Genomic DNA, 23,169 nt, shown 5'->3' on the forward strand with positions numbered 1-23,169 from the left:
AAACTAGAAATTCATAAAAAATTTTCTTTTTAAATCTAAGATTTGAAAATTTTTAATAATCTATAATATATCCTAGACAGATAAACCGTCTTCGCTCAGAATCGTTTTTTGTATACAATGATATAATATCATTGGATTCAAATTTAATTCCATCCATTACAGTAACCCACTTGTAACGTACTGTACAGCAGAGCGACATACACGACTTACCCGCTTTTTTTGTGTTTATAACTAAGGATTAAGAATACAACACTAAGTTTTCCTTCAAGTAGCTATAGAGAAATATCGAAGCGTCATTATAGGAAAAATTTGAGGTGCGTTTGAATTTTAAATTTTTACAAAATAGCGTTACGATAACAATTTATCTTGAAACGATTTTAAATATTTGTTATTATTCAAAAAGTATAAGTCGTAGATTCGTGAAAATTTTATCAGTTATTTAGATTGGCATTTTCTTTACATGATTTAATTTTAAAAATATTTTGACTTTTTTTGAGATATTATTAGACAACTGAAATTTTCAATTTTTCTGAAAAATTGTTTTGAAGGGTTGATAAAATTTTTTCGGCCCTATCAAAATACTTGAAAATTGAATACAATGTTCCTTATAAGTTATTCTTATAGTAATTAAAAAATTATAAAAATATACGTACGCACAATTTTTTTTATTAACATTTGAAGTTCAAATATTGACTAAATACGTAAAAATTACGAAAATTCGCAAATTATTTTAAGCTAGAAATTTATACAAAATTTTCTTTTTAAATCAAAGATTTGAAAATTTTTAATTATCTATAATATATCCTAGACTGACAAATCATCTCCGTTCAGAATCGTTTTTCGTATACAATGATACCTACCATTGCATTCAAATCTAACCTACCCTAGTCAGAGTTCCACCCCACCACTTAATGTACAGCAGAGCGACATCCACTTGTCCGCTTTTTATATTTTTAGATTTATCATGCTAACAGAATTTGCTTCGCAGTATATAATGTGTACCTATTGTCCAGTAAAACAATTTTTCTCATGGGATGTACTGTGTAGGAACAACATAATGCATACAATTTATATAATTAATTCGCCAATTTTTATCATTTATTTTATACAACTCAAATTCAAAACATTGAGTTGTTGGTGACAATTCAATTAATAATTCATACTTAAAGTTAATAACCGTATCTAATAAATTGAATATAATTATATAATATCTAATGGGTAATTAGTCGAGATAAACTTATTGAAATAATATTTTGGTTCAACTCGTAACAAAATGAAAATTATCTAAAATACGCCAAAATGTATACAATTAAATCATAGGGTTTAAAAACAGAAAATATTTTATAAGTATCAATTTTGTATCTAAATATATATCTGTCACACACAATCAATATATATATTTTTATACAATCAATGCACAAAAGTTTTAACAAGTTTTCGAAAATATTGGTCCAATTTTGTCATTAAGTAGAAAAATAATGGTATAAATATTATTATTATATGTATATATATATATATATATTGTAGATCAATATTGCATTAAATTAAATCAAATTTTTTGGACACAAAAAACAAACAAATAAAATTAAAATATTAAAGAAAATAAATATTTGAAGAATAAATAAAAAAAAATATAACAACAGTAGTAGGCTATCATCAATTTATAACAAAAAAAAAAAAAAAAATAATAATAATAAAAATAAATGTATAAGAATTGACAAAAACCATGTAAGTCAACCAAAAACAAAAAGTAAACAAAATGCCCACTCAATTTCTTTTAATTTTTTTTATATTATTTCAGCTACACCATCACCCAAATTATTGTTTCGTTTCTTTATAATTATTATTATTTTTTTTTTGTTACATTTTTTTTTTTTTACAAACACCAACAGAAACTTACGATATCAAGTCTTATCTCATGCAAAGAGATCATATTGTTTGTTGTTGTTTTTGTCCTAACGATAATTTACAATTAATATATATTATCATACAATAATTTTATATGGTAAATAAATTTACACATCATACTCAAATATTACTTTAAAAATAATTACAAAAATAGTGTGCTGTTATCTACTGTGCACAATTATTTACATTAGTTTTTATTTAGTTACGTGCTAATATATATTTATAAATATATTTAATATATAAATAATATATATTATGTGTAAAATTTGATCCTATCACAGAAATTGTGTACAGTTTAATATGGGCAACATAACAATTATTAATATTATTATTATAAATTATCTTGTCTGACACGACAATTGTTAAAAGTAAATTAAAAATTTATAAAAATGGTAAAAATACTTATATGGCTACAACTGTATCAGTTCATCCATTTGCGACAGTTGGGAGCACCACAGTTGCATGGAATCTTGTGTTGATCATCTTCAATATCAAACTGGTAGTCATACGCAAGCTAGCATGCCATACATTTAAATAATCGTTGGTTAATTTCATAATTTTTAATAAACAGTAAAAATCCAAAATCTAAAATATTAAAAAATTGTTCTTTTAAATTTACCTCTTCCCCTCTGGCAATCCTTCGCTTAGCAAATATTATAATTCGAAGCTCTCTGTCTACTTCCACTTTTTCGGTAACACAGTTAGGATTACACGAGTGATTAATATAACGAGCTAGACCTCCACTTATAGTAGCATCGACCACCCGATCATCATCCAGACGGAACATGTATATACCGCGATTCTATAATAGGAACATACAAATTAGTCTGTATAATTTAAATAGAAATAATTTAGAGAGCATTACCTTAGCCTCATAAAGTTTCTCTCTGTAATCACACAACTGTGATCTGATAATTTCTCCAATGTATTCAATAACCATAGTATGCTTTTCTAAATCTCTAGCAGCATACAGTCCCAAACCTTGAATTTTAGACCTAATAGGAAGTTAATTATAATTAGTGCACTAATAAGAAATATTAAGAAATATTATAATAATTCATTAGCATTATTTTAATTTACCTGGCTAAGTACACATTGTTCCTCCATTCCTGTTTCATTTTTTTATATTGCGAGGATTTAGAATGAACAAAATGTTTAGAATAAGGACAAGTAGGGGGAGCTGATAAATCTAGCTGACTCAATAATGATGAACCATGAGATGATGTAAATGATCTAGGTATGTGTGATCGTAACTTCCCAGGAAGAACTAATCGTCTACGTCCCTCACAACGAGCACATCCACTAGGGTTGATAGCTAAAGGAAGTTCTAGAAGAGGATTACGACCATAACGGAAACGGTAATCAGATTGAGTCTCGATACCTGTATAAATTTCAAAACGGTTTAAAATAAATATCCCCAAATTGAAAGAATACTTCATCAGCATTAATAATAATTTGACTATTTTGATTTTGTCATTTTTTTCTCCTCACATATTTATCACAAACAATACTTACCAGGTAAACTCTCCAAGACACGGACAATGGCTGGTTCAGTTAGTCCAAATAAACTGTCACCACTCACATGCTGTGGATGTAATTTTAACAAGTTGTTTGTAGTTCTCAAACTAGCAATAGCCGATAAAACTTTTGACCAAACTGCTCTTGGACTAGAATCTTTAAGCTCTAGATCTTCATTATCCACTTCTTGTACAATAATTCTAAACTCAGGCCGTGCATTTACTTCATGAATAGAACAAATATATTTACAACGCTTGTTAGGTACTCGCATACTCCAAAACAAACGGACCTTAAAAAATATATTTAGTTTAGTAACTTCTGTAATGACTAAAAATTCATAAATAAAATTTACCACTTTAAATCCAATTGGATAAATAGAAGTTGGAGTATGAAATGCAGCCAATTGATGAGGCAATAATTGACCTATATTGAGAAGTGTAAGGCTACCAACACGCAACAGAAACTGATGAGAACTTGAATGATGCATAACAGCAGCAACTTGTCGATTCTCATCTCTATTAATGTAAACACGTCGATGTACAGACAATGTGGTTAGCTCATTTTCCTTGTCACTCTTTGGAGCATGGCCGCTGCAGTACAAAGTCTTATTTTTATAGAACACAGCGTCGTCTTTGACAGCACATGGTAAATGATAATTAGTGGAACATCTTAGCTTGTAACATTTGAGTGTTGCACCAGGCCTCTGGCATACTATACATTCCACACTGAGAGATTGCCGTAATGCAATGTCAACTTTCATCAGAGCTCCATTAACAGTTTCATAAACATCTTCTGACCATAACGCACAGTTTAAATGTACCCATTTATCAACATCAAAGTTTAATAATCTAATAAATACATAAAAGAAATATTTGCTAATTGATATTAATTCAAAAATTAATCTACAAGTTGAACTACAAAATAAAATATTAATTATACATACCTAGAGGGACCATCTGAAACACCATCACCAAACTGATGACAAAACAAACACAAACGTTTGTCTTCTGGTAATTTTGGTGATGTAACAGTGATTCCCATACGAAACAACATCTTTAAAAACGAAAAAATTATCAAAAGATTATCAATACACAATAAAAAAAATTAAAAATACCTCCATTAGATCTTTATCAGTAGATTTTTTATGCTTAGTGAGCGGAGCTGGAACACTGTTTGTATTCCAATATCGGTAAATATTACTCTTATTCAAAGTTTTTGCTTCTTCAACAGTCGGTTCAGGTTTTGTTTCCTCTATGTTTTGTGAAGTGTCATCAATGTCCTAATAATAAAATAAAATAGCAAGGGTATAATTCATTGTTAACAAGAGATTAAAAAAAAATATAAATACACTTACCATTTTTTCAATAACATCAGTTTCTTTAGATACTGGACTAGTTTCTGGGTCTACTTTCAAACGCTTTGGCGGTGAACTTTCAGATAAATGATTAACATTGGTTGTTGCTTTATCTTTAGATTCAGCTGGTGGACGTAAAAGTGAAGCAAAAGTTTGAAAGCACATCGTACTACAGAAAAATATTTCATCTGCACAATCTTCAACAGTTAAGAAGGGAATTTCACTTGCTTTCTTTTTTACTAAGTTATTTAAAATAACTAAATCACAATGACGACAAAATTTAGCAAAGCCATTTAATATAGTTTGAATATCTATTGGAGCTCCTTCTTTTCCATCTTTGGTTTTAGATCTGTACAGTCCTAATTTATGCGACATTGGTGTAACAGTTTTTTCAGTAACTTTATAATTAGGAATATCAGGTAAATCGAGTAAATTAGCTAAGCCTTGAAGGACCCCCATAATATCTTCAGCTGCATCTGAAGTTATAGTTAATGTAACAGTCATTGTATTGGAATCCCGTAATGGTAATGCAGGCGAACTTCGTGGAGGTGTTTTACCAACTTGAGATAACATTCCTTGTCTCGTGCCTTGATTTTCTTTGTCTTCTTCTGTATTGATTTTATAGCTGGGGCGAGGTTTCAAAGCTAGTGGGGCAACAAGTTGATGAACTGGAGACATGTATCGGGTGAAATTTAACAATGTATCTGTAGAATCGCTGTCATCATCATAATTTTTAAGCCCTGTGAACATTAGAATTAGTTACTTGAATTCAAGAAATTGAAATATAAAAAAAAAAAAAAATGAAAAAATACCAGGGAAATGGGTTGGAGTTCGACATACTGCCAATTCTGGTGAAGAAGAGCTCATTACAGTGTCTGGAGTATCATCACGGTCACGTCCGATATCAAACTTCTTTTCATCATCTAAAATATTTATTTATAACATGAATAAGAAATATAATAATAATATACATAACAAATATTATGTTTATTATCACACATACTATCAGATTCAAATTTTAGAGGGTCAAACTCTTCATTGTAAAAACCTCTTTGAGTGGATGGTTGAGGTAATGGCGAGACAGGTTCCAAATCACCAAAAGGTTTTGTGTTGTAATAATCACTCTCACCTGGTAGATTACATGAACCGACTTTACCTTTTAAGTCACCGCTTTTAAAACTAAAAAAATTACAATATTCTTTTAAGACTGAACTGATTAAAATAGAATACATACAACACATCAATTTTGTTTTTTATATTTTTTACATACTTTTGTTGAGATAATACATCTCCTAGGCCAAACAATGGACAAGCTGTTAAATTTTGGTTTAAAGATGGTTCAATAACACTCATTGGCTGAAGCTGTCGTAACTGTGACATAAGTGCATCAATGAAAGAATCATAATCTTCTTCCGGTTTAGAACCCTATAATAATAATAATAATTCAATAATATAATAAAGATATAAAAACATGAAAACTAAGTTTGAAATATGTATTTTACCTTTCGATGCCGTTTTTTTGGTATGACTGTAGAACTTACATCTTTACCTTGACTTTGCCTCCGTTTAGCATAATACTGCCTGCGTTTATTTTTCTTTTGGTCTAAAATAAAATAAATTTAGAATCAGGACCAAATTTAATTGTGTACACTATGAAAAACTATACCTTGAGTATCAGCATTCATGTCTATTGACATGTGTATTGAATTATTCATATCTGCTGGATCTACTATTCTAGTAGAATTTTGAGGTGATATTAATTCATCAGATGACATGATTTCTCTTTTTACTTCTCTTTCAGGGCTAAATCCAGCCGATGTAGTTACAGGCAACTGAACTTCATTTTTACTTTCTTCTTTCAAACGCTCTTGTTTAATTGCTGAGTTAATAGACTCCATTATTGAATCAGTTGAAGCTATTTGTCGAGTTGATTGTGTTTGAGACTGTGGTTGTAGCTGTTGTTGAAGTTGTGGTTGTAGCTGTGATTCTGGTTGTACTTGCAGCAAAGATGGTTGAGGTTGTGAAGGTTGTGGTGGTGGTGGTGGTGGTGGTGGTGGTGGTGGTGGTGTTGGTGTTGGTGTTGGTGTAGGTGAATTTTGGGTAACTGGTGTTTGGATATCAGACCGCTGTAGAATAACTACAGGTTTAGGAGAAGACTGTGGCTCAAGTTTTAGAACTTGAGATTTTGGTTCAGATTTTTGTACCTGAACTAGAGGTTCGGGCTTTTGAAGCACCTGAAGTTGAGACTCTGGTCTTTGTACCATAGGTTCAATATCTAATTTTAAAGGTTTTAGTAATTGATGTTGAGATTCAAATTTATCATCTTTTTTTGGTGAAAGTAACGAAGGAAATAATAAAGGTGGTGTAGGTGAAACAGGCCTTGCAAGTTGAGCTTCGAGAGAAGGTATAATTGGCAAACTTAGAGCAGTTGTAGTAGTTGGAGTTTGATTAGCACATGCAGTGTTTTGAAGAAGTTGTTTAAGTAATACATTCTGAGATTCCTCAATAACCTTAGGTGTGCGTGGTTCTTGCTTGGGTATATTTATCATACATGATAATTGAGAGGTGTTTTTTAGTTCTTTATCTTCAGCTCTTGATATTATTTGAATTGATTTAGCATATGAAGTCGAAGATGCAGTAGTAAATGCTGCTGATGGATCCCAAGTATATTTTGGAGGATTCTGCACAACTGATGTTGTACGGGCTGGTAAGACTATAGTTGAAAGTTTTGTGTGCTCATCTGATTTTGATGTTTCAATTTTAATGAAACTATCTTTTTGTTTGGGAGACATTATATTACTTAAGATTTGAGCTAAATCTGAATGCATAAGGTTGTCTGCCTTTGCTAATAGTAAATTTTGTTTAACTTGTTGATCTTTTAATGTATCTGATGAAGGGTTTAAAATAATGATATTTTTACTTTGGGTAGATGGATGAGATCGAAGTAGACTAGTCACTTTTTTTAGGTCATCTGATTGATCGGTTTTCAAAATAGATACCAAACGATTTTCTTTTTTGGGTGATGGCGCTGGTTTCGGAACTTTTGCATAAGAATGAAATGAATAGCTTTGAATAACATTATCAATATTTTCTTCTTCGTTATCTTGGCTTAATTCTACTAAATTGTTTTCTTGTTGAATAACCTCAGGTTTAAACTCTTCTTTTTGTTCTATATGTGGTTCTGGATCATTTAATAGTTTGTCCAGATTGAAAACAGATTTCTCCGGTGATCCACTTTTTTCCTCCTGATCACATTTTATGCTATCACCAAGTTCATCAAAAAACATTAGTCTATCCATTTCGGAGGCTTCGTCTTTTGGAAGACCACCAAGAATACTATCATCATTTTCATTCAACATCAGACTAGGTGAATTAATTTCTCTATCCATATCTAATAATTCTTCCCCAACTCTACTAGAATTTAATGATATCTGGCCAGGATCTATGTTTATATTGTGTATAGTTGAAATCATTTGTAAATCATCTAATTCTTCAATGCCATCTTTTTTACAATTTTCTGATAAATTTACGTCTTTGTAAACCGGTAAATTTCGACTATCTTCATTTTTAGGAGAAGTGGAAATAATCATTGGATCTGTATTAATTCCTTCTGGAGCTTCTTTTTGTTTGGATATTTGGATCGGAGGTGGTTGTGGCGAAGGTACAGGAGGTGTTCTTGAACCCTCATCATCTGAATCTCCATACTCCAATGATACTAATGATGAAACTTTAGATACTGGTATTGCACTTAGTGGCATGTCATTACTTTTGAATACACTTCTTTTTACCTCATCTTGAGCATCTTTACTAACAAATTGCCTCCCAGTACTCCACATAGGTGCTCCACCCTTAAGACCTAATTTTGTGTACTTAAATCCTTTAGGAGGTAAGCAATAATGCCTGCCTCCGCGAAGTCCTAATTTTGCATACTGATATCCTTCTGGTGGTACATTATTTTCTTCCCTGTTTTCTTGTTGATCTGGCATTAATGGACTACTGCCGACATTTGGTCGTCTAGCAGGCATAGGACTCGTTGTTGGTCTGATATATGGGTTTTGCTGCATAGGACTCATTGGAGAACTTGGAGGGCCTAAGCTATTTCTCGGACTCTGAGACGGTCTGGGACTTGGTGAGCTGGGAGGTTGTCCAAACGGTGAGGTTGCTGGGGGATGAGTATATCCTTGTACCATAGGACTTTGAGGCATTAATGGTGATGTTGGTTGTACAAATTGAGTTTGCCTAGGGCTTTGAGAAGGCATTGGTGAATTAGGAGTAAATTGAACTGGGTTAGGTGATTGCCCTGGTTGTGAAAATTGCTGAGGACTCTGTGATAGTATTGGAGACTGAGTTGATATCATTGGACTACTTGGTTGACAGTATTGTTGATTGTTGGAGATAGGACTTTGTGGAGGCATTGGAGATAAGGGTGGTTGATTTGGACTTTGAGGAGGAATTGGAGACTGTTGTTGGGATTGAACCATTTGTCTAGTGACTTTGCCTTGTGATATAAGTTGTTGTTGTAGAAATCTTGTTTGTTGCTGGCGCTGTAATAAAATTTGCTGTTGCTGTTGCTGTTGTTGGCGAATAATATTTGGATTAACAATTTCTCCGGGTTCTTGTTTAATAGTTTGCTGTAACAATACTGATTGTTGTTGCTGAGGAGAAAGTTGAGACTGGATTACATTTTGTTGCTGGGGTGAACGTTGAACTAGTTTTTGTTGAATTTGAGCATTATGCTGTGCCATGATATGCTGCTGCTTAGCTATCTGTAACTGTAATTGTTGATGTTGAAATAATTTTTGCTGTTGGGTCATATTAGTTTGTCCAGTATTTTGTTGCTGTTGCTGCTGCTGCTGTTGTTGTTGTTGCTGCTGCTGCTGTTGTTGTTGCTGCTGCTGTTGTTGTTGTTGCTGTTGCTGCTGTTGTTGTTGCTGCTGCTGTTGTTGCTGTTGTTGCTGCTGCTGCTGCTGCTGTTGCTGTTGTTGCTGTTGTACTTGTATTGTATTTTGATTGTTTTGAGATTGTAATTGAAGTTGATTCTGATTATTCTGTGGTTGCAAAATTTGTTGTTGTTGTTGAGGAACATTTTGTTGTTGTAACTGTTGAAACTGTTGTTGCTGTTGTAATATTATGTTTTGTCTTTGAATAACTATTTGCTGTCTTTGTTGAGAAGACAGTTCTGCTTTACTATCTTGATTTCCAGGAACAGCTTGCTGAACAAGTATTTGTCTTTGTTGCTGATTCTGCCCATCATTCATTTGTTTTTGAATTTGATCAATTTGCTGTAATAACATTTGTCTATGTTGAGCTAATTGCATTTGTCGTTGTTGGACTGCTAGAGGGTCTTGATTGGCAGAATTATTTAATTCTTGTTGTTGCTGAGATATAAGTATGGCTTTTTGGGTGAGCTTCCTCTGTAAAAGCAACTGTTGCTGTTGAGGAGTTAATTGTTGGAATGTTAATCGTTGAATCTGCTGAGGTTGTTGAATTTGGGATCCTTGGCTAATTGTGACATTTGTTATCTTTGCACCTTGATATGTGTTGGAAGTGTTAACAGATGGCATATGACTCTGAAGAGACACAAGTGTTGGACGTGCTCTTAATGTTAAGCCATCTGGTGAACGTACAAATCTTATAGGAGTCATTCCTGTATGCCTTTAAAAAGGTATAATGATTTTTAAAAATTAGTTTTTTGTCATATTTAAATAATAAAAAAGAGAAATTCTTTATACAGTTAAGTCTCGATGACTTAAATTTTTTTCTGACCCTTGAATTGTTTTTAAGTTGTGTCTGAGATAAATAACTCTAATTAATTTTTATTCCCTTTGACATTCAAGTTATCAAGACACGACTTTATTAAGGTATTACAGCCATTTTTGAACAAGTTGCATTTTTTTAATTCTATGATTTATTAACGGTATTTAGAACTTGAAAAGCATTGTTCTAGACTTTAAGAGATTCCAAAAAAAACATGAAAATTTTCATTAAAATCATTATATGATGGAGGCAAAACATAAATATAATTTATCTAAATATAAGATCTATTTGTAGAATATAGTATTATCACCAAAATTTTCAAAAAATATGAGATAAATATTTTTTTTTAAAACATATAGTTCCATGAATAAAATTACTCATAGTCGAGCTCATAGTATAGTGTTGATATAATTTTTTTTTTTTTTTGTATTATTCATAAAATCAAGAAAGTAATGAAATTCTAATAGTATTTGTGCAAAATCAAAATTAAAAAAATTTAAATTAAACTCAAAATCAAAATAAATAATGAAATAAACCTATTTCCCCAATGACTAGATAAGAATTTTTATCACATGTCTGTATAAATTAAATATGAAAAGTATGTATAGTAATCAATTTTTTTTTATTAATTTAAGGCAAATATCATTATATCATACTACAAACCTTGTTAGTTGGTCTTGAGTGTTTGGATTTATAATCACTTGCCGTGGACTCGATTGACCAGGATTACGCAGCTGAGGTGAGGTCAGATTAGATCTAGGTGATGGTAATGGGGACTGTTGGTTTGGACTAAACGGGTTTTCTTCAGTCTATAAGAACAAAAAAAAAATAATTTAAGACATAAAAAAATAAATATTATTTCATAACATACTTGAGATAAAGGAGTGGAAATACTATTGTGTGGAGACATTGAGTTTTGTTGATGTTGAATAGATCCAACAGTCGAATTTGGAGACATCATTACACTTGGAGACTGAGGACTTTCTGCAGTTGCTGGACGATGTTTATTTTTGTACTCCTAGTCAATAGTCATACATATTATTATTACTATCATTATTATTAATTCAAATTAAAGTTTACCATTGTATTTATAATAATACCTGTATAATAGCCATATGCTGTTTATTTTGCTTACGACTTGAATCCAATAATTTTTGAACAGCTTGCTGTTCTGTAGTAACGCGTTGAAATTCTATTGAGTCGTGTTCTGATAGTTCATTACCTTGTTTTCTAGCAACACGTTGTTTACTATTCATGCTCTTTCTCATTTTTCTTAATTTCTGAACTTCGCTTTCATAATATTTCAACTGCTTAGTTATATTGTTACTTTGTTCATTAAGCCATACTTCATACGCATGTTGAGTTTGACGATCTTGTTCAGTAGCTATAACTTCAGGTGGTTGTGCTGGTGGTGTTAATACCGGAGCATTAAAAATTGGAACTTTTATAGCTATAAAATATAAATATACTTTAATATTAAACAAACTTTAAAAAACAAAAATTAACTAACATGAATCAGTAAATTGTTGTCTTGCTGGAGATTGACTAGGTAGTTGCTGAGGTTGTGACCAATTTTGTACTGGCTGAGATGTGGATCTTTGCAAAAACGTAGGTCTTTGCATATGTATTTGATCACTGACTTGTTGTTGTACAACTCCTGTACCACCTAAACAAATTTTTAAAGATTAATAAAATAGCAATAATTCAAACATATATAAATATATGAAAAATAAAATTACTTTGTTGAATTATAGGCGGTGAAGCAATAGCAGTACCACTAGCAGAGGAATTCATAACATCTGCTCGCAGAAGTTCAAAATCAGCATCGCTCAATAGAGCAGGGAGTGAAGAACCCGTAGATGAAACATTACTATTAACACTTGATGTATCAACATTTTGTCGTTTTTCTTGTTCTCGTTTTTCTTGTTCTAAAAGATCTTCTAATAATAAGGGCTGTTCCTGAAAAATATTATTTTTATTAATATTCATCAATGACATCGTAAGCTTGCAATTTACATTATTCTACAATGGAGACTAATTATTTCTAACGTTTATAAGCAGTGCTAACTGAAACACACTGTTGAACTATACATGCTATATATTAACAAGAAATAATATCTAGTTGCAAAGCATGCTAAAATTATGAAGATATTTAAAAAAAGAAATGGTAATTTATCAAAATTAACAAAACAAAAAAACACTTAATTATTAACTAGTAATAAAAAAAATTTTGATTTTGCATGAAAATATGTAAAGAGTAAAACAAATTGTATGTATAAACACTTTATAGTACATATATATATTTACATCTTACTGCAAAGGTAAATACTACCTCAATAAATAAAATGTAATTACTAGTTAGTAATTAACATACCAAAACAAAATAGAAAGATGTATATTTAAAATATGATTAAGAATTTAACATGAAAATTAATAGCAAGAACTTAAGTTTGGTTAAAAATAAAATTTTTGATATTTTATTGAATAATATACCATAATTTAACAAAAAATAATATAATTGTCTAAAAACATTTTTATTTAGTTATTAAATTTTAAGAAAAGCAGAAAGTTAATAGTTATACAGTATTTTATTTCTAATAAGTAATAACACTTTTTAAAGTAATCAAAAATATTATAGTTACGGATATGGAATAATTATACAATTATTAGATTAGATTTTTAACACATGTTGTGTGCAAATTGTGATAAAAAATAACCAAAGAAAATGTGAAGCAATGTAATCAAGTACCTTTAAATAAATAGACAACTACTTTAAGATAAACCAAGTTATAAAAATTGGAAATTTCAACAAATATAATGATATAAGCCGTCTTATTTTTCACCTCATTCTTTACTTAAAAATATTTAAACTAGTTTTCAGACAGCAATGAATATTTAAATAATTATAAGAACTAATTAAAAAGTGATTAATCGTTTAAAATCTAGAAACACTAACTAACATTTTAAAACCTAATCTAAATTATATTTATAATATTGCTTGATAATTATTAATAACTGTACAATATTACCTTAAAAAATATCAACAAATATATTGCAAAGTTAAAGAATTCAAATATCTATATTGGAATGCAAGCGCACTATTTGTTTTTTCTTTGACCTATGTGTTTCAATATTTGCGACATATCAAATTTATGTCTACCTAGGCGTCTATCAGAACCAATACAGTGTTATTACTTTTAATATTCAAGTGAATTCAACTAAGTTCAAATTTTAAATTAAGAAAATTACTTAGGCATATTTCTTATATTGATTATTTTATGATATATTTTATTACTATTTAAGTTATGAGCATGTTAATTATTATAATTTAAACTGCTTATACATTTTATACAAATTAAAATATTGTAAAAAAGCAAACATAGGGATAAAGGTTAATCTTAGCTTAAAACTTGAAAATAGATTATTTCACCCTAATATTAAAAGTAAAAACACAGTTCTAGTTCTGATCAACATAAATGTTGCTATGTTGATAGTGGGTCAGAGAAAAACCACAAATCAATAGTGCGCTGACATCCTCTCAACAGCAAAAGGTTTTTTTATTCATACTTGGGTAAACCAATTAAATTACTTCCTATATGGGGCTGATTATTATTAAACTTATACTCTAAAGTTTTCCTTTAAATTAAATACACAGAAAACCAACTGTTGAACAGATTATGGAAATTATGTTATTATATTATGAAATCAATTAGATCATAATAAACTTTTTATTTAATTCATAGATTTAATTCTTCAATGTGAATTTAAAATCTTTTCAATTCTATCTTGTACAGCTAAAATTATTTTTATAATAACTAAGAAATAATAATATTATAATACTAATTAGTGCCAAATTTAGTGAGTTAAATAAATCAAAATATATAACTAAATAAATAAAATGTACTAACAATGTTTTGACTCAAAAAAAAAAAATAATAATAATAATAATAATAATCAATCATATCAATTAGTTAAAATTACCATTTTGTTTTGATTATTTAATATTTTGTATAATTCCAATAGAACAGTATATTACTATAAATTTTAGTTGGTTTCAATATAACTTTTTCTAAAAAGTTAGATAGCAGATAAAAATGTCTGGATTATACTGTCATACTTTTTATAAACATAAATCAACTAACCTCGTCTTCTCAACACAAAATATCAGTTAAAATTTTTTTTTATTATTAGATTTTGTTATAAGTTCTTATTTTGTTAACATAAATTTATAATTTTGATTTATACGGTATATTAAATTATTCATGACATTATCAACATTAAAAGTAAATGTTGATAATTAGTCCCTACAATATGGGATTCGCTTAAGATTACTACTAAACTCTTTTTATCTAAGCTAAAAAAAAATATAGGAGTAAATAGTAATTGGTTAGTCCAATATAATATATGTGTTATTTGATTAATTAATCTTTAAACAATTTTTTAACTTCTTAACTTCTAATTAAAATTAAACATAATTTTTAGTTGGAATAATTATTATTAAAAACATTTGAACTTTGTAACAAAAAAAAAAAAATTAATTTTTTTTGTATTTTGAGTCAACACAAAGTTAAATTTACATTTGGTAGAAATTGTGTATTATAAATTACAACACATCTAAAACACTGTGTAGTGCACGTGATTATTATTAGCTTTATTTATTCAATGTAAGTAAGTTCATTTTTATTTCACAATATTTAATTTCACGACATATCATCCATCTCAATTCTTCTATTTACCTGAAGCAACAATGGTCTTCTCTGCATTTGGACGCCCATAAGACTGTGTGGTAGTACCATGTCACTGTGTGGCAAAGAAGCCCTCATACGGACCTGAAGGGGGGCCACATTTGTTAGTGAATTCCCAAATTGTCATGTATTATATATATTATCAAACACAAAAATAAGAAATATTTCACCCAAAATCAAATAATATATTTTTTCTTCCCTTAATTTTAGATTCTGAGCGGAGCGATGAATGAATTGATTTTATCATGATTTGTGTTTTTTTTTTTTTTTTGTGTCTGTCATCACGTTTTGGGGCAGTAAAAGTGCTTCGATTTTTAACTTCAGTAGCTCGTTCGATCAGAAAGTGAATCTAGTTGGTACTTTGAAGGTCAAAAGTGAACACTTTTCTAAATAATTGAGAAAAACAAACTAAAAATTACGGGAAATTTTACGCACACTCATTTTTCGACAAAATCGATTTTGGTTTTTGATGTAACTTTAAAACAAATTACCATAGATACATGAAATTTTCACCAAATGTTAATTTAAGTATATTCTATCCACCATGCGATTTTCAAAATTTTTTGAATTAAGTTGAACTATTCATAGGTATTTGCAATTTTTGATCATTATTAGTTTTTTTTAAATTAATATCGATAAAAATTTATTTGTTAGGCAGAAAAGCTTGAAAATTTAATACAAGGATCTTAACATATTTTTACAATAGCAGTTGAAAAATAAAAGAAAAATATTGTCACAATTTTTTTTTACATGCATTCAAAGTTTAAATTTTGGCAACATATTATGTAAAAATCACGAAAATCACGAAAATTTGCAAATTATTTTAAACTAGAAATTCATAAAAAATTTTCTTTTTAAATCTAAGATTTGAAAGTTTTTAATAATCTATAATATAAGACAGAAAAACCGTCTTCGCTCAGAATCGTTTTTCGTAAACAATGATATAATATCATTGGATTCAAATTTAATTCCATCCATTACAGTAACCCACTTGTAACCTACTGTTCAGAAGAGCGACATCCACAACTTACCCGCCTTTATAGAATTACACATCACTTATACATGTTAACAAATCATACACAGATGATGTTATTAAATTAAATAAGTAAACACATATTGGCAAAAATAAGCCAAAACATATTGGATTGAAAAAAGGCATGCTATCTTTCTGGAAGTCTACGAAAAAATATTTCTAGATGCAAAGTAGGATAAACCACTGAAGGGATAACAACGGATAGTTGAACTACCAATACACTATAACAATGATAATTTAAAATATAATATAAATAACATTTTACCTGATGTTGTCCTGGGTATGGTGGTGGTGGTCCTGGGTAAGGTGGAGGTGGAGCCAACTGTCGAGTTTGTTGAACTGTCCCTTGTTGTATGATCTGCTGAGAACCTATCATGCGATTAGGAACAACTGTGCGCTGCATTTGAATTAGTCGCTGTTGTTGCTGAATAGTGACTGCAAATAAAAATAGAAATAATAACAATAAATAATTCTAAATTAATTGAAAATTAGAAAAATTAATACTTTACCTTGTCCAATTGGTGACATTTTGGGTGTTTGGTTTTCTCCAGAAAAATTTGACATGAAACTCAAACTATTTTCTCTGTTCTGCATCACATTGCCCATTTGGTTATCTTGAACAATCTATTTATCCAAAATCAAGTTAATATATTATATAAAATATTTTTCATAAATATTAATTACTTGTGTGTTAACATTTTGTGAAGGTTCAAGTTTTGGAGGATGAATAATATCTTGTTCGAACTTTTCAATTCCTAAAACTGCTACGCTATTTTGCTCTTTTCTATGGTTCAGACTATTTAATCTCTGTAGATCATCCACTTCTTCTTTTGGTTGTTTTGTTTCAATTTCTACTGAAGACTTATCGTTTGGTACTGTTTTGTTGTGAGCACTCTTGTTGGATTCTTCATCATCAACAAGATCATATAAAATATTAGTTTTGTTACCGCAATCTAGGTTGTCAAGTTCTGGATCAGCATATTCCAATATATTAAAGTCAGCTCCCATTTCAGCTACAAACAAACATATTTTTAATAATTATCAGTCATACAGTAAAGATGAGCTATATGCATAGATAATTTACCTAAGAGTTCATCATCATCATCTAAATCACCCAAAAGGGCATTGACTCCATCAACTTCACCAATATTATTTGGATCTCCTTCTTGTTGCAGTTTTTCCAATTCATCTCTAACACTATCTGTAATTTCTTCACTTCTACTGTCTACATTATCAGCACCTAAAACATATATTTGATTATAAAATTTGCTTATACACATTTTATATAAAACTAGCTGAACCCGTGCACTTTGTAGCCCGTTAAAAATCCTATCTCTTTTATGGTCCATAGTTCATATTGTGTGTTAAATTCATTTCATGTGATGATAGCTAGCAGTATATTTTTATATATAATGAAAGATAGTGGTTAAAATATATTATAATCTTAAAACGATATTCGATTTCGTATATCATTATGTAATTTTCTTCGTTTTTTCAATATAATGTTGACAATTTAAATATTCAATTCAATGATATTTAGGCATAACACTTTCTAACTTAGCATATCTTCTGCCCATATGTCTAATAAAATTCTGTACCAAATTTTATCGCAATCGGTCCAGCTGTTTAAGAATGTATATAGGACTAACAGATAAATATATATAACCATCACCACGATTATAAAGAACAGGTTATGCGTCGGTAATAGGTTTGTATGGTACGACCGCGGTCAGAAATTGTTACGGTGATATAGTTTGGCTATTTACCACTAGGTAGGCGCTGCTAGTTAACCGGGCTCTAAACGAATTGTTCGTAATTTAATCCAATAAACTCTAGTTTTGGCACTACATTAGGGCTTGAATTGGTATATGCAAATATAATATATATAAATGTACTTTTTAAAACTGTACCTATTTACTTTGTACTACACAGAATAACGTTATATTTTTAAATACTAAAAAACAATGATATACATACACTTTCTAACTCCTGGTTCCTAATGTAAGTGACCACATGACTGATTATTGAGATATAGTTTTTGTCGTCAACGAATAATCATTATTCATTTGAGAAAATTAGGATCTAGCCCCCCCCCCTCCCCACAGTTAAGTCTTTAGAACTGGCCTCTATTGTTGTGAATTTAGGTATATTTTTCCATTTCAAAATTATGAAGAACATTTTATTAAATTACTAGGCAATCGGCATTTTTCAAACATTGTAAAACCACTAAAAAAAAAAAATAAACAAATAAGTTAAATAATTTAAAATTTATCAAAATTTTTTTAAAACACCATTAAAAATTTTATTATAGTTAATAATAATAATTTAATTAGATGGATGGAAAATAATTTAATATTATCAAAGTTTGTATACATTGGTAGTAGGGCCCAAATAAAAAAAGAGAGGTCTAAAAATACAGTAGGCTACACCTAAAATCCAGGTCTATGAATTGCCTATGAATAAAACGCTAATATTAAAACAAAAGGTTTATTAATTTATTAATTAAAAAATTAGTTTTAACATGGTTTTTATAGGAAAATGTTAATATGTAACAGATGACTTGCAGCGCTCGGCGGTTTTAAGAACTACACCACTGTAACAAAATCTGACCGAAAATATTCCTTACGATGCATAACCTGTTCTTTATAATCGTGACCATCACTAATAAAACAGAACAATAATAACCGCTAATAATAACTGTCACTAAAGCAACCATTTATAAATAAACAAAAATGTCCATCCTAAAAATAAGTCCAGCTGCTCTCGAGAGCACTTGTTTGTTTAAATTGTTGCCTTTGACTACCAAAAAATATTAATATTATTTTATTTTACTGGGCAGATGGCGCCACTTTAATTTCATCACACCCTCATATTTCTCTAACCCGATAACTTTCTCAATTTTTTCATCCGTAAGAACCTTCTCCTGGCAATTATAACCCAAACAAAAAAAGAGTTAGCGAAATCGGTTCAGCCGTTCTCAATTGATGAATTGTTATACATTTTTGTCTCCATTTTTATATAATATATAGATTATATTACCATTGATAGAATTTTGCTGAGTCTGATGCTGTAATATATCACTATGTCTACCAACAGATACATTTTGACCAACAATAGATTGAGACATTGAACTAGGATCATTTATTATTGAAGAAACTTCATTAATTGGGGATTGATATTTTTGGTCCAAGCTTTCAGATCTTTCTACTGCTGGAAAGTAAATTGAAATGATATATATATATATAAAATATGTATGTATATATTAGTTACTTAAAACTCGAAATCCGTCAAAACTAGTTTTAACTAGACAACATTGGTTTTCACTTTTAACAACCTCTTTTATTCAAAAGTGATTTTAAGAGATTAAATCTAGAATTAACCACAACTTTTGATGTTGGAATTAGTTTTTACTTATTTTTTTTGGATAGAACTTAAGGTGTGGCACGTTATTCAACTATGTACAATCAAGAAGGAACAGTTTTTAAATCCATCAATTATAGGCACAACAAATCAAATTTTAATGACTCTCCACATGGAGCAAATAATTTATTAATTTTATTTAAATAATTCATAATATATTTCCTATCGATAGATCGTTAAATGAAAACAATAGTGTGAGTATATGATTTTATATCAATTTTTAAAATTTGAAAGTAAACATAACGCGTGACTTGTTTCAAACCGTTTGAATTTAAAAAAGTGAGAAATTTCTATAATTAGTGACAAAAAGTGACAAATAAAATATTAAGTGACTAAAAGTAAAAAAAGTGATCTACTTGCAGCCCTGCAAACGTAACTTTTAAATTAAGATGGATTGTCTCAATTGTGTTAAAAAGTTTCAGATCAAGAAAAAAACAAAAAATAAATTGTTTATAAATAATAACCAGAGCTTGGGATTTAAAGCACTTAAAATCATTAAAATAAGTGCTTAAAAAAGCTCTTTAAAACATCATTATAAGCACTCAAATAAGAATTTAAAAACTTAAATTTTTGCAAAAATATTTATCAAAAAACAGAAAACTAAAAAATTCTAATTAAAAAATTAAACAAAATAAAAATAAATCTTTATCTTTATATTATAAAATAAATTAAACTTCATTTTTGAGACTTAAGGATTTTATGGATTTTCCGAGGAAGTTTCTCAAAAATGAAATGTGAACGATATTTATAATAGTTGAAAACATTAAAAAAACGTAGAAATACTGGTCAAATAAGCAAAAATAATCAGAAAAACTGGAAATAAGCATTTTTTTGAAAAATTGCTGAAACAAGCGAAAAAAAGCACTTTCTAACTTCATAATTAAACGTATTATAACATGACATACACTTCCATAGTATTATGCTACATTTTAAGTCAATCCATAAAAATAATCAAATTCTCTAAGTCCCGAGCCCTGGTAATAACATAATGTACACAGCCATGAACTAAATAATAGACACTCAAAGATTAATTCATAAATAGCTTGATATATCTACACACAGCACTACAGATATTCCTTTAACTTCCTTTATATTTTCTTGGTAAATTTGATAGTCAGTCGGTCATTACTCATTGCGAATGCTTATGGTCACCACATTTTAGGTTTTACCTAAGTAATAACTATACATTTCAGAGAAAACTAGTTTTTTTAATCAAATATTTGACTCAAAGCTAATTCTAGTTTTAACAAGTTAAAATTAGTTTTGACGAAAGGAGGCTGTAAAAGCTAGTGGTGTTGACAGATTTTGGGTTTTAAATAAAACATACATGTAATATAATAAATACCTGAAAATGGTGGTTGCTGTTGCTGTTGTTGCAACTGTTGATGTTGTTGTTGTTGCAGCTGTTGTTGTTGCAGTTGTTGTTGTTGTTGTTGCAGCTGTTGTTGTTGTTGCTGCTGCTGCTGTTGTTGCTGCTGCTGCTGCTGTTGTTGTTGCATTATTTCGTAAGGTCTAGAATTTTGTTGTGTCAACACTTGTTGTGTAATGGGATTTTTAATACCAGATACAAATTGTTGAGCATTCATGTTACTATTGATAACAGCACCAGTAGTAGTAGATCGTTGTTGTTGTATTAACAATCGAAACCGAGGATCTGATAACTAAAAATTTAATTTATAATAATAATTTATAAAACAACTAATTAAGATATAAAATATTTTACTTGGAATTTATGATCTTGAACTCGTTGCCGAATGACCATTTGAGTATTTGGAGTAACCATTGGTTGGAAAGGCATACGCTGAGTCTTAACAGCACTTGGAGGTAAAGGCTGGCGAAATGTTGGTCCAGAAGATGGGGTTTCAAAATCTTGATTTGACACATTTTGAGAGCTTATTTCTTGATTAGGTGTATCTTCTGTATTCCACATACGTTGATCAGCTGGTGTTTCTTTTTTAAACTGCTGCCTTTGAAGTAACTCCCTCAAATGTCTTGTCATTTCTTGATTAGCTTGAGGTGATGAAAATACATCATCTCGGCCTCGCGGAGATGTCGGATTAAAATGAACATTTCTTTGTTGTTGAGCTGCAGAAGTTGAAGATATTGGTGGACTAAACAAATCTGTTGGTCCTGGTGTTGACTGTGAACGTGTGTATTGAGGTGATGGTGATGCTGAAGCAGGACTTACAACCCTCGTCACTTTTAAGACGGGTGAAGGATATGGTGATCTAGATTGTTGTTGAGAACTTACACTACTGGGACTTTGTAAGGGAGTCAAAGAACCATCCTACAAAATTGAATTTATTACCTTATTTATTTTAACTAATACTTCATATAAAAATAATGAATTAAAAATACCTGATTAGTAGAAACTTGTAACTGAGTAGTCAAATTTGGTGTATGAACCAACACTTGTTGATCAGAATTAGTAAATTGATTGGTATCAATAGAAAGATTTCTTTGATGAACTGGTACTCTTTGATAAACTATTTAATAAAAAAATTAATATTTATATAACAATAGGGAAAATTCAATAAATAATATACCTCCTTGAGTACGTTGGTCTTGCATTACTTGCTGCTGTTGTGCAGCTTGAGCCTGTTGTTGTCGCATTGCTTGTAACTGTTTCCATTGACGTTCATTTTCAGCTTCACGGGATCTTTGTTGAGATATCATTTTGTCTTGATCCTATTAGCAAAACAAAGTTAGCATATGTTAATTATACTTCTAAATGTTGTTAAAAAAATAAATGAATACTCAATAAGTTTGAAAATATGAAGTATACAAATATAAGTATAAATTAAATTAAAGCTCATTATTTATTATTATTTTTTTTTTTATATATTAATGCATCTGACAAAACAATCAAATAAGATAGTGAGAAATATATATTATTTATAAATTTAGAAGAAAATTCACCAGAATCCCATTTGTTTTGTACATACTACACACATACACATTTATTATTTAAATGTATGTATTTCTGTGTACCCCTATATAATTAAATGCACTAACTATGTTTTTTTGTTAAGTAATATATTAATGTATAATATTTATAATTATATGGTATATTAAATATTATCCATACACCAATCAATTCAAATAACTACTTATAAAATTAAAAATAAGCTGTATTCTACATAATTTAATCTACTAAACACCATGCTAATATTTATAACTAATCAGCAGCAGTTATTACATCAAGTAACAAATAAATGTATCAGAAACCATATGCCAAATATATGAAATAACTTTGAAATTATACATAATGTTTTAAAAAATCCAAATCAATAAACATAAAGAAATAACATAACATTTTTAAAAACTAATAAACTAATAATTGTTCAGACATAAACAAAATTTTAAAAATGTAGCATTTTGACAATAATAATGTTTTTTAAAAAATTGTTATGTTAAAAAAAAATGTAATTCAC

At 29.4% G+C, this 23,169-nt stretch overlaps 1 protein-coding gene across 8 annotated transcripts in view; it reads right to left on the reverse strand.

Annotated features, from left to right (window-relative positions):
- Positions 1–1,771: 1,771 nt before the first annotated feature.
- The window catches only part of LOC107162062 (Lost PHDs of trr), a 35,222-nt gene continuing 13,824 nt past the window's right edge, over positions 1,772–23,169 (reverse strand). For 4 of the 8 annotated variants that reach the window (XM_089224873.1, XM_089224880.1, XM_089224879.1 and 1 more), the window contains 29 exons: positions 22,282–22,423; positions 22,094–22,221; positions 21,459–22,022; positions 21,081–21,396; positions 19,355–19,525; positions 17,400–17,555; positions 17,000–17,328; positions 16,825–16,939; positions 16,581–16,750; positions 15,274–15,366; positions 12,277–12,496; positions 12,048–12,203; positions 11,638–11,987; positions 11,409–11,555; positions 11,201–11,346; positions 6,447–10,435; positions 6,283–6,383; positions 6,051–6,205; positions 5,784–5,959; positions 5,593–5,703; positions 4,781–5,520; positions 4,541–4,705; positions 4,370–4,479; positions 3,779–4,274; positions 3,424–3,715; positions 2,989–3,289; positions 2,774–2,903; positions 2,528–2,710; positions 1,772–2,422 (listed from right to left, as the gene is read on the reverse strand). In XM_089224873.1, coding sequence (XP_089080999.1) covers positions 2,330–2,422; positions 2,528–2,710; positions 2,774–2,903; positions 2,989–3,289; positions 3,424–3,715; positions 3,779–4,274; positions 4,370–4,479; positions 4,541–4,705; positions 4,781–5,520; positions 5,593–5,703; positions 5,784–5,959; positions 6,051–6,205; positions 6,283–6,383; positions 6,447–10,435; positions 11,201–11,346; positions 11,409–11,555; positions 11,638–11,987; positions 12,048–12,203; positions 12,277–12,496; positions 15,274–15,366; positions 16,581–16,750; positions 16,825–16,939; positions 17,000–17,328; positions 17,400–17,555; positions 19,355–19,525; positions 21,081–21,396; positions 21,459–22,022; positions 22,094–22,221; positions 22,282–22,423 — 10,245 coding nt within the window. In that variant the 3' untranslated portion in view covers positions 1,772–2,329. The remainder of the gene's footprint in view (positions 2,423–2,527; positions 2,711–2,773; positions 2,904–2,988; positions 3,290–3,423; positions 3,716–3,778; positions 4,275–4,369; positions 4,480–4,540; positions 4,706–4,780; positions 5,521–5,592; positions 5,704–5,783; positions 5,960–6,050; positions 6,206–6,282; positions 6,384–6,446; positions 10,436–11,200; positions 11,347–11,408; positions 11,556–11,637; positions 11,988–12,047; positions 12,204–12,276; positions 12,497–15,273; positions 15,367–16,580; positions 16,751–16,824; positions 16,940–16,999; positions 17,329–17,399; positions 17,556–19,354; positions 19,526–21,080; positions 21,397–21,458; positions 22,023–22,093; positions 22,222–22,281; positions 22,424–23,169) is intronic. The other 4 variants (XM_089224875.1, XM_089224878.1, XM_089224877.1 and 1 more) reach the window with 4 other exon arrangements.

Source organism: Diuraphis noxia, unplaced genomic scaffold (assembly GCF_037042655.1).
Source record: "Diuraphis noxia isolate RWA-SAM2 unplaced genomic scaffold, SU_Dnox_SAM2 contig0003, whole genome shotgun sequence".
Taxonomy (NCBI): Eukaryota; Metazoa; Arthropoda; class Insecta; order Hemiptera; family Aphididae; genus Diuraphis; species Diuraphis noxia.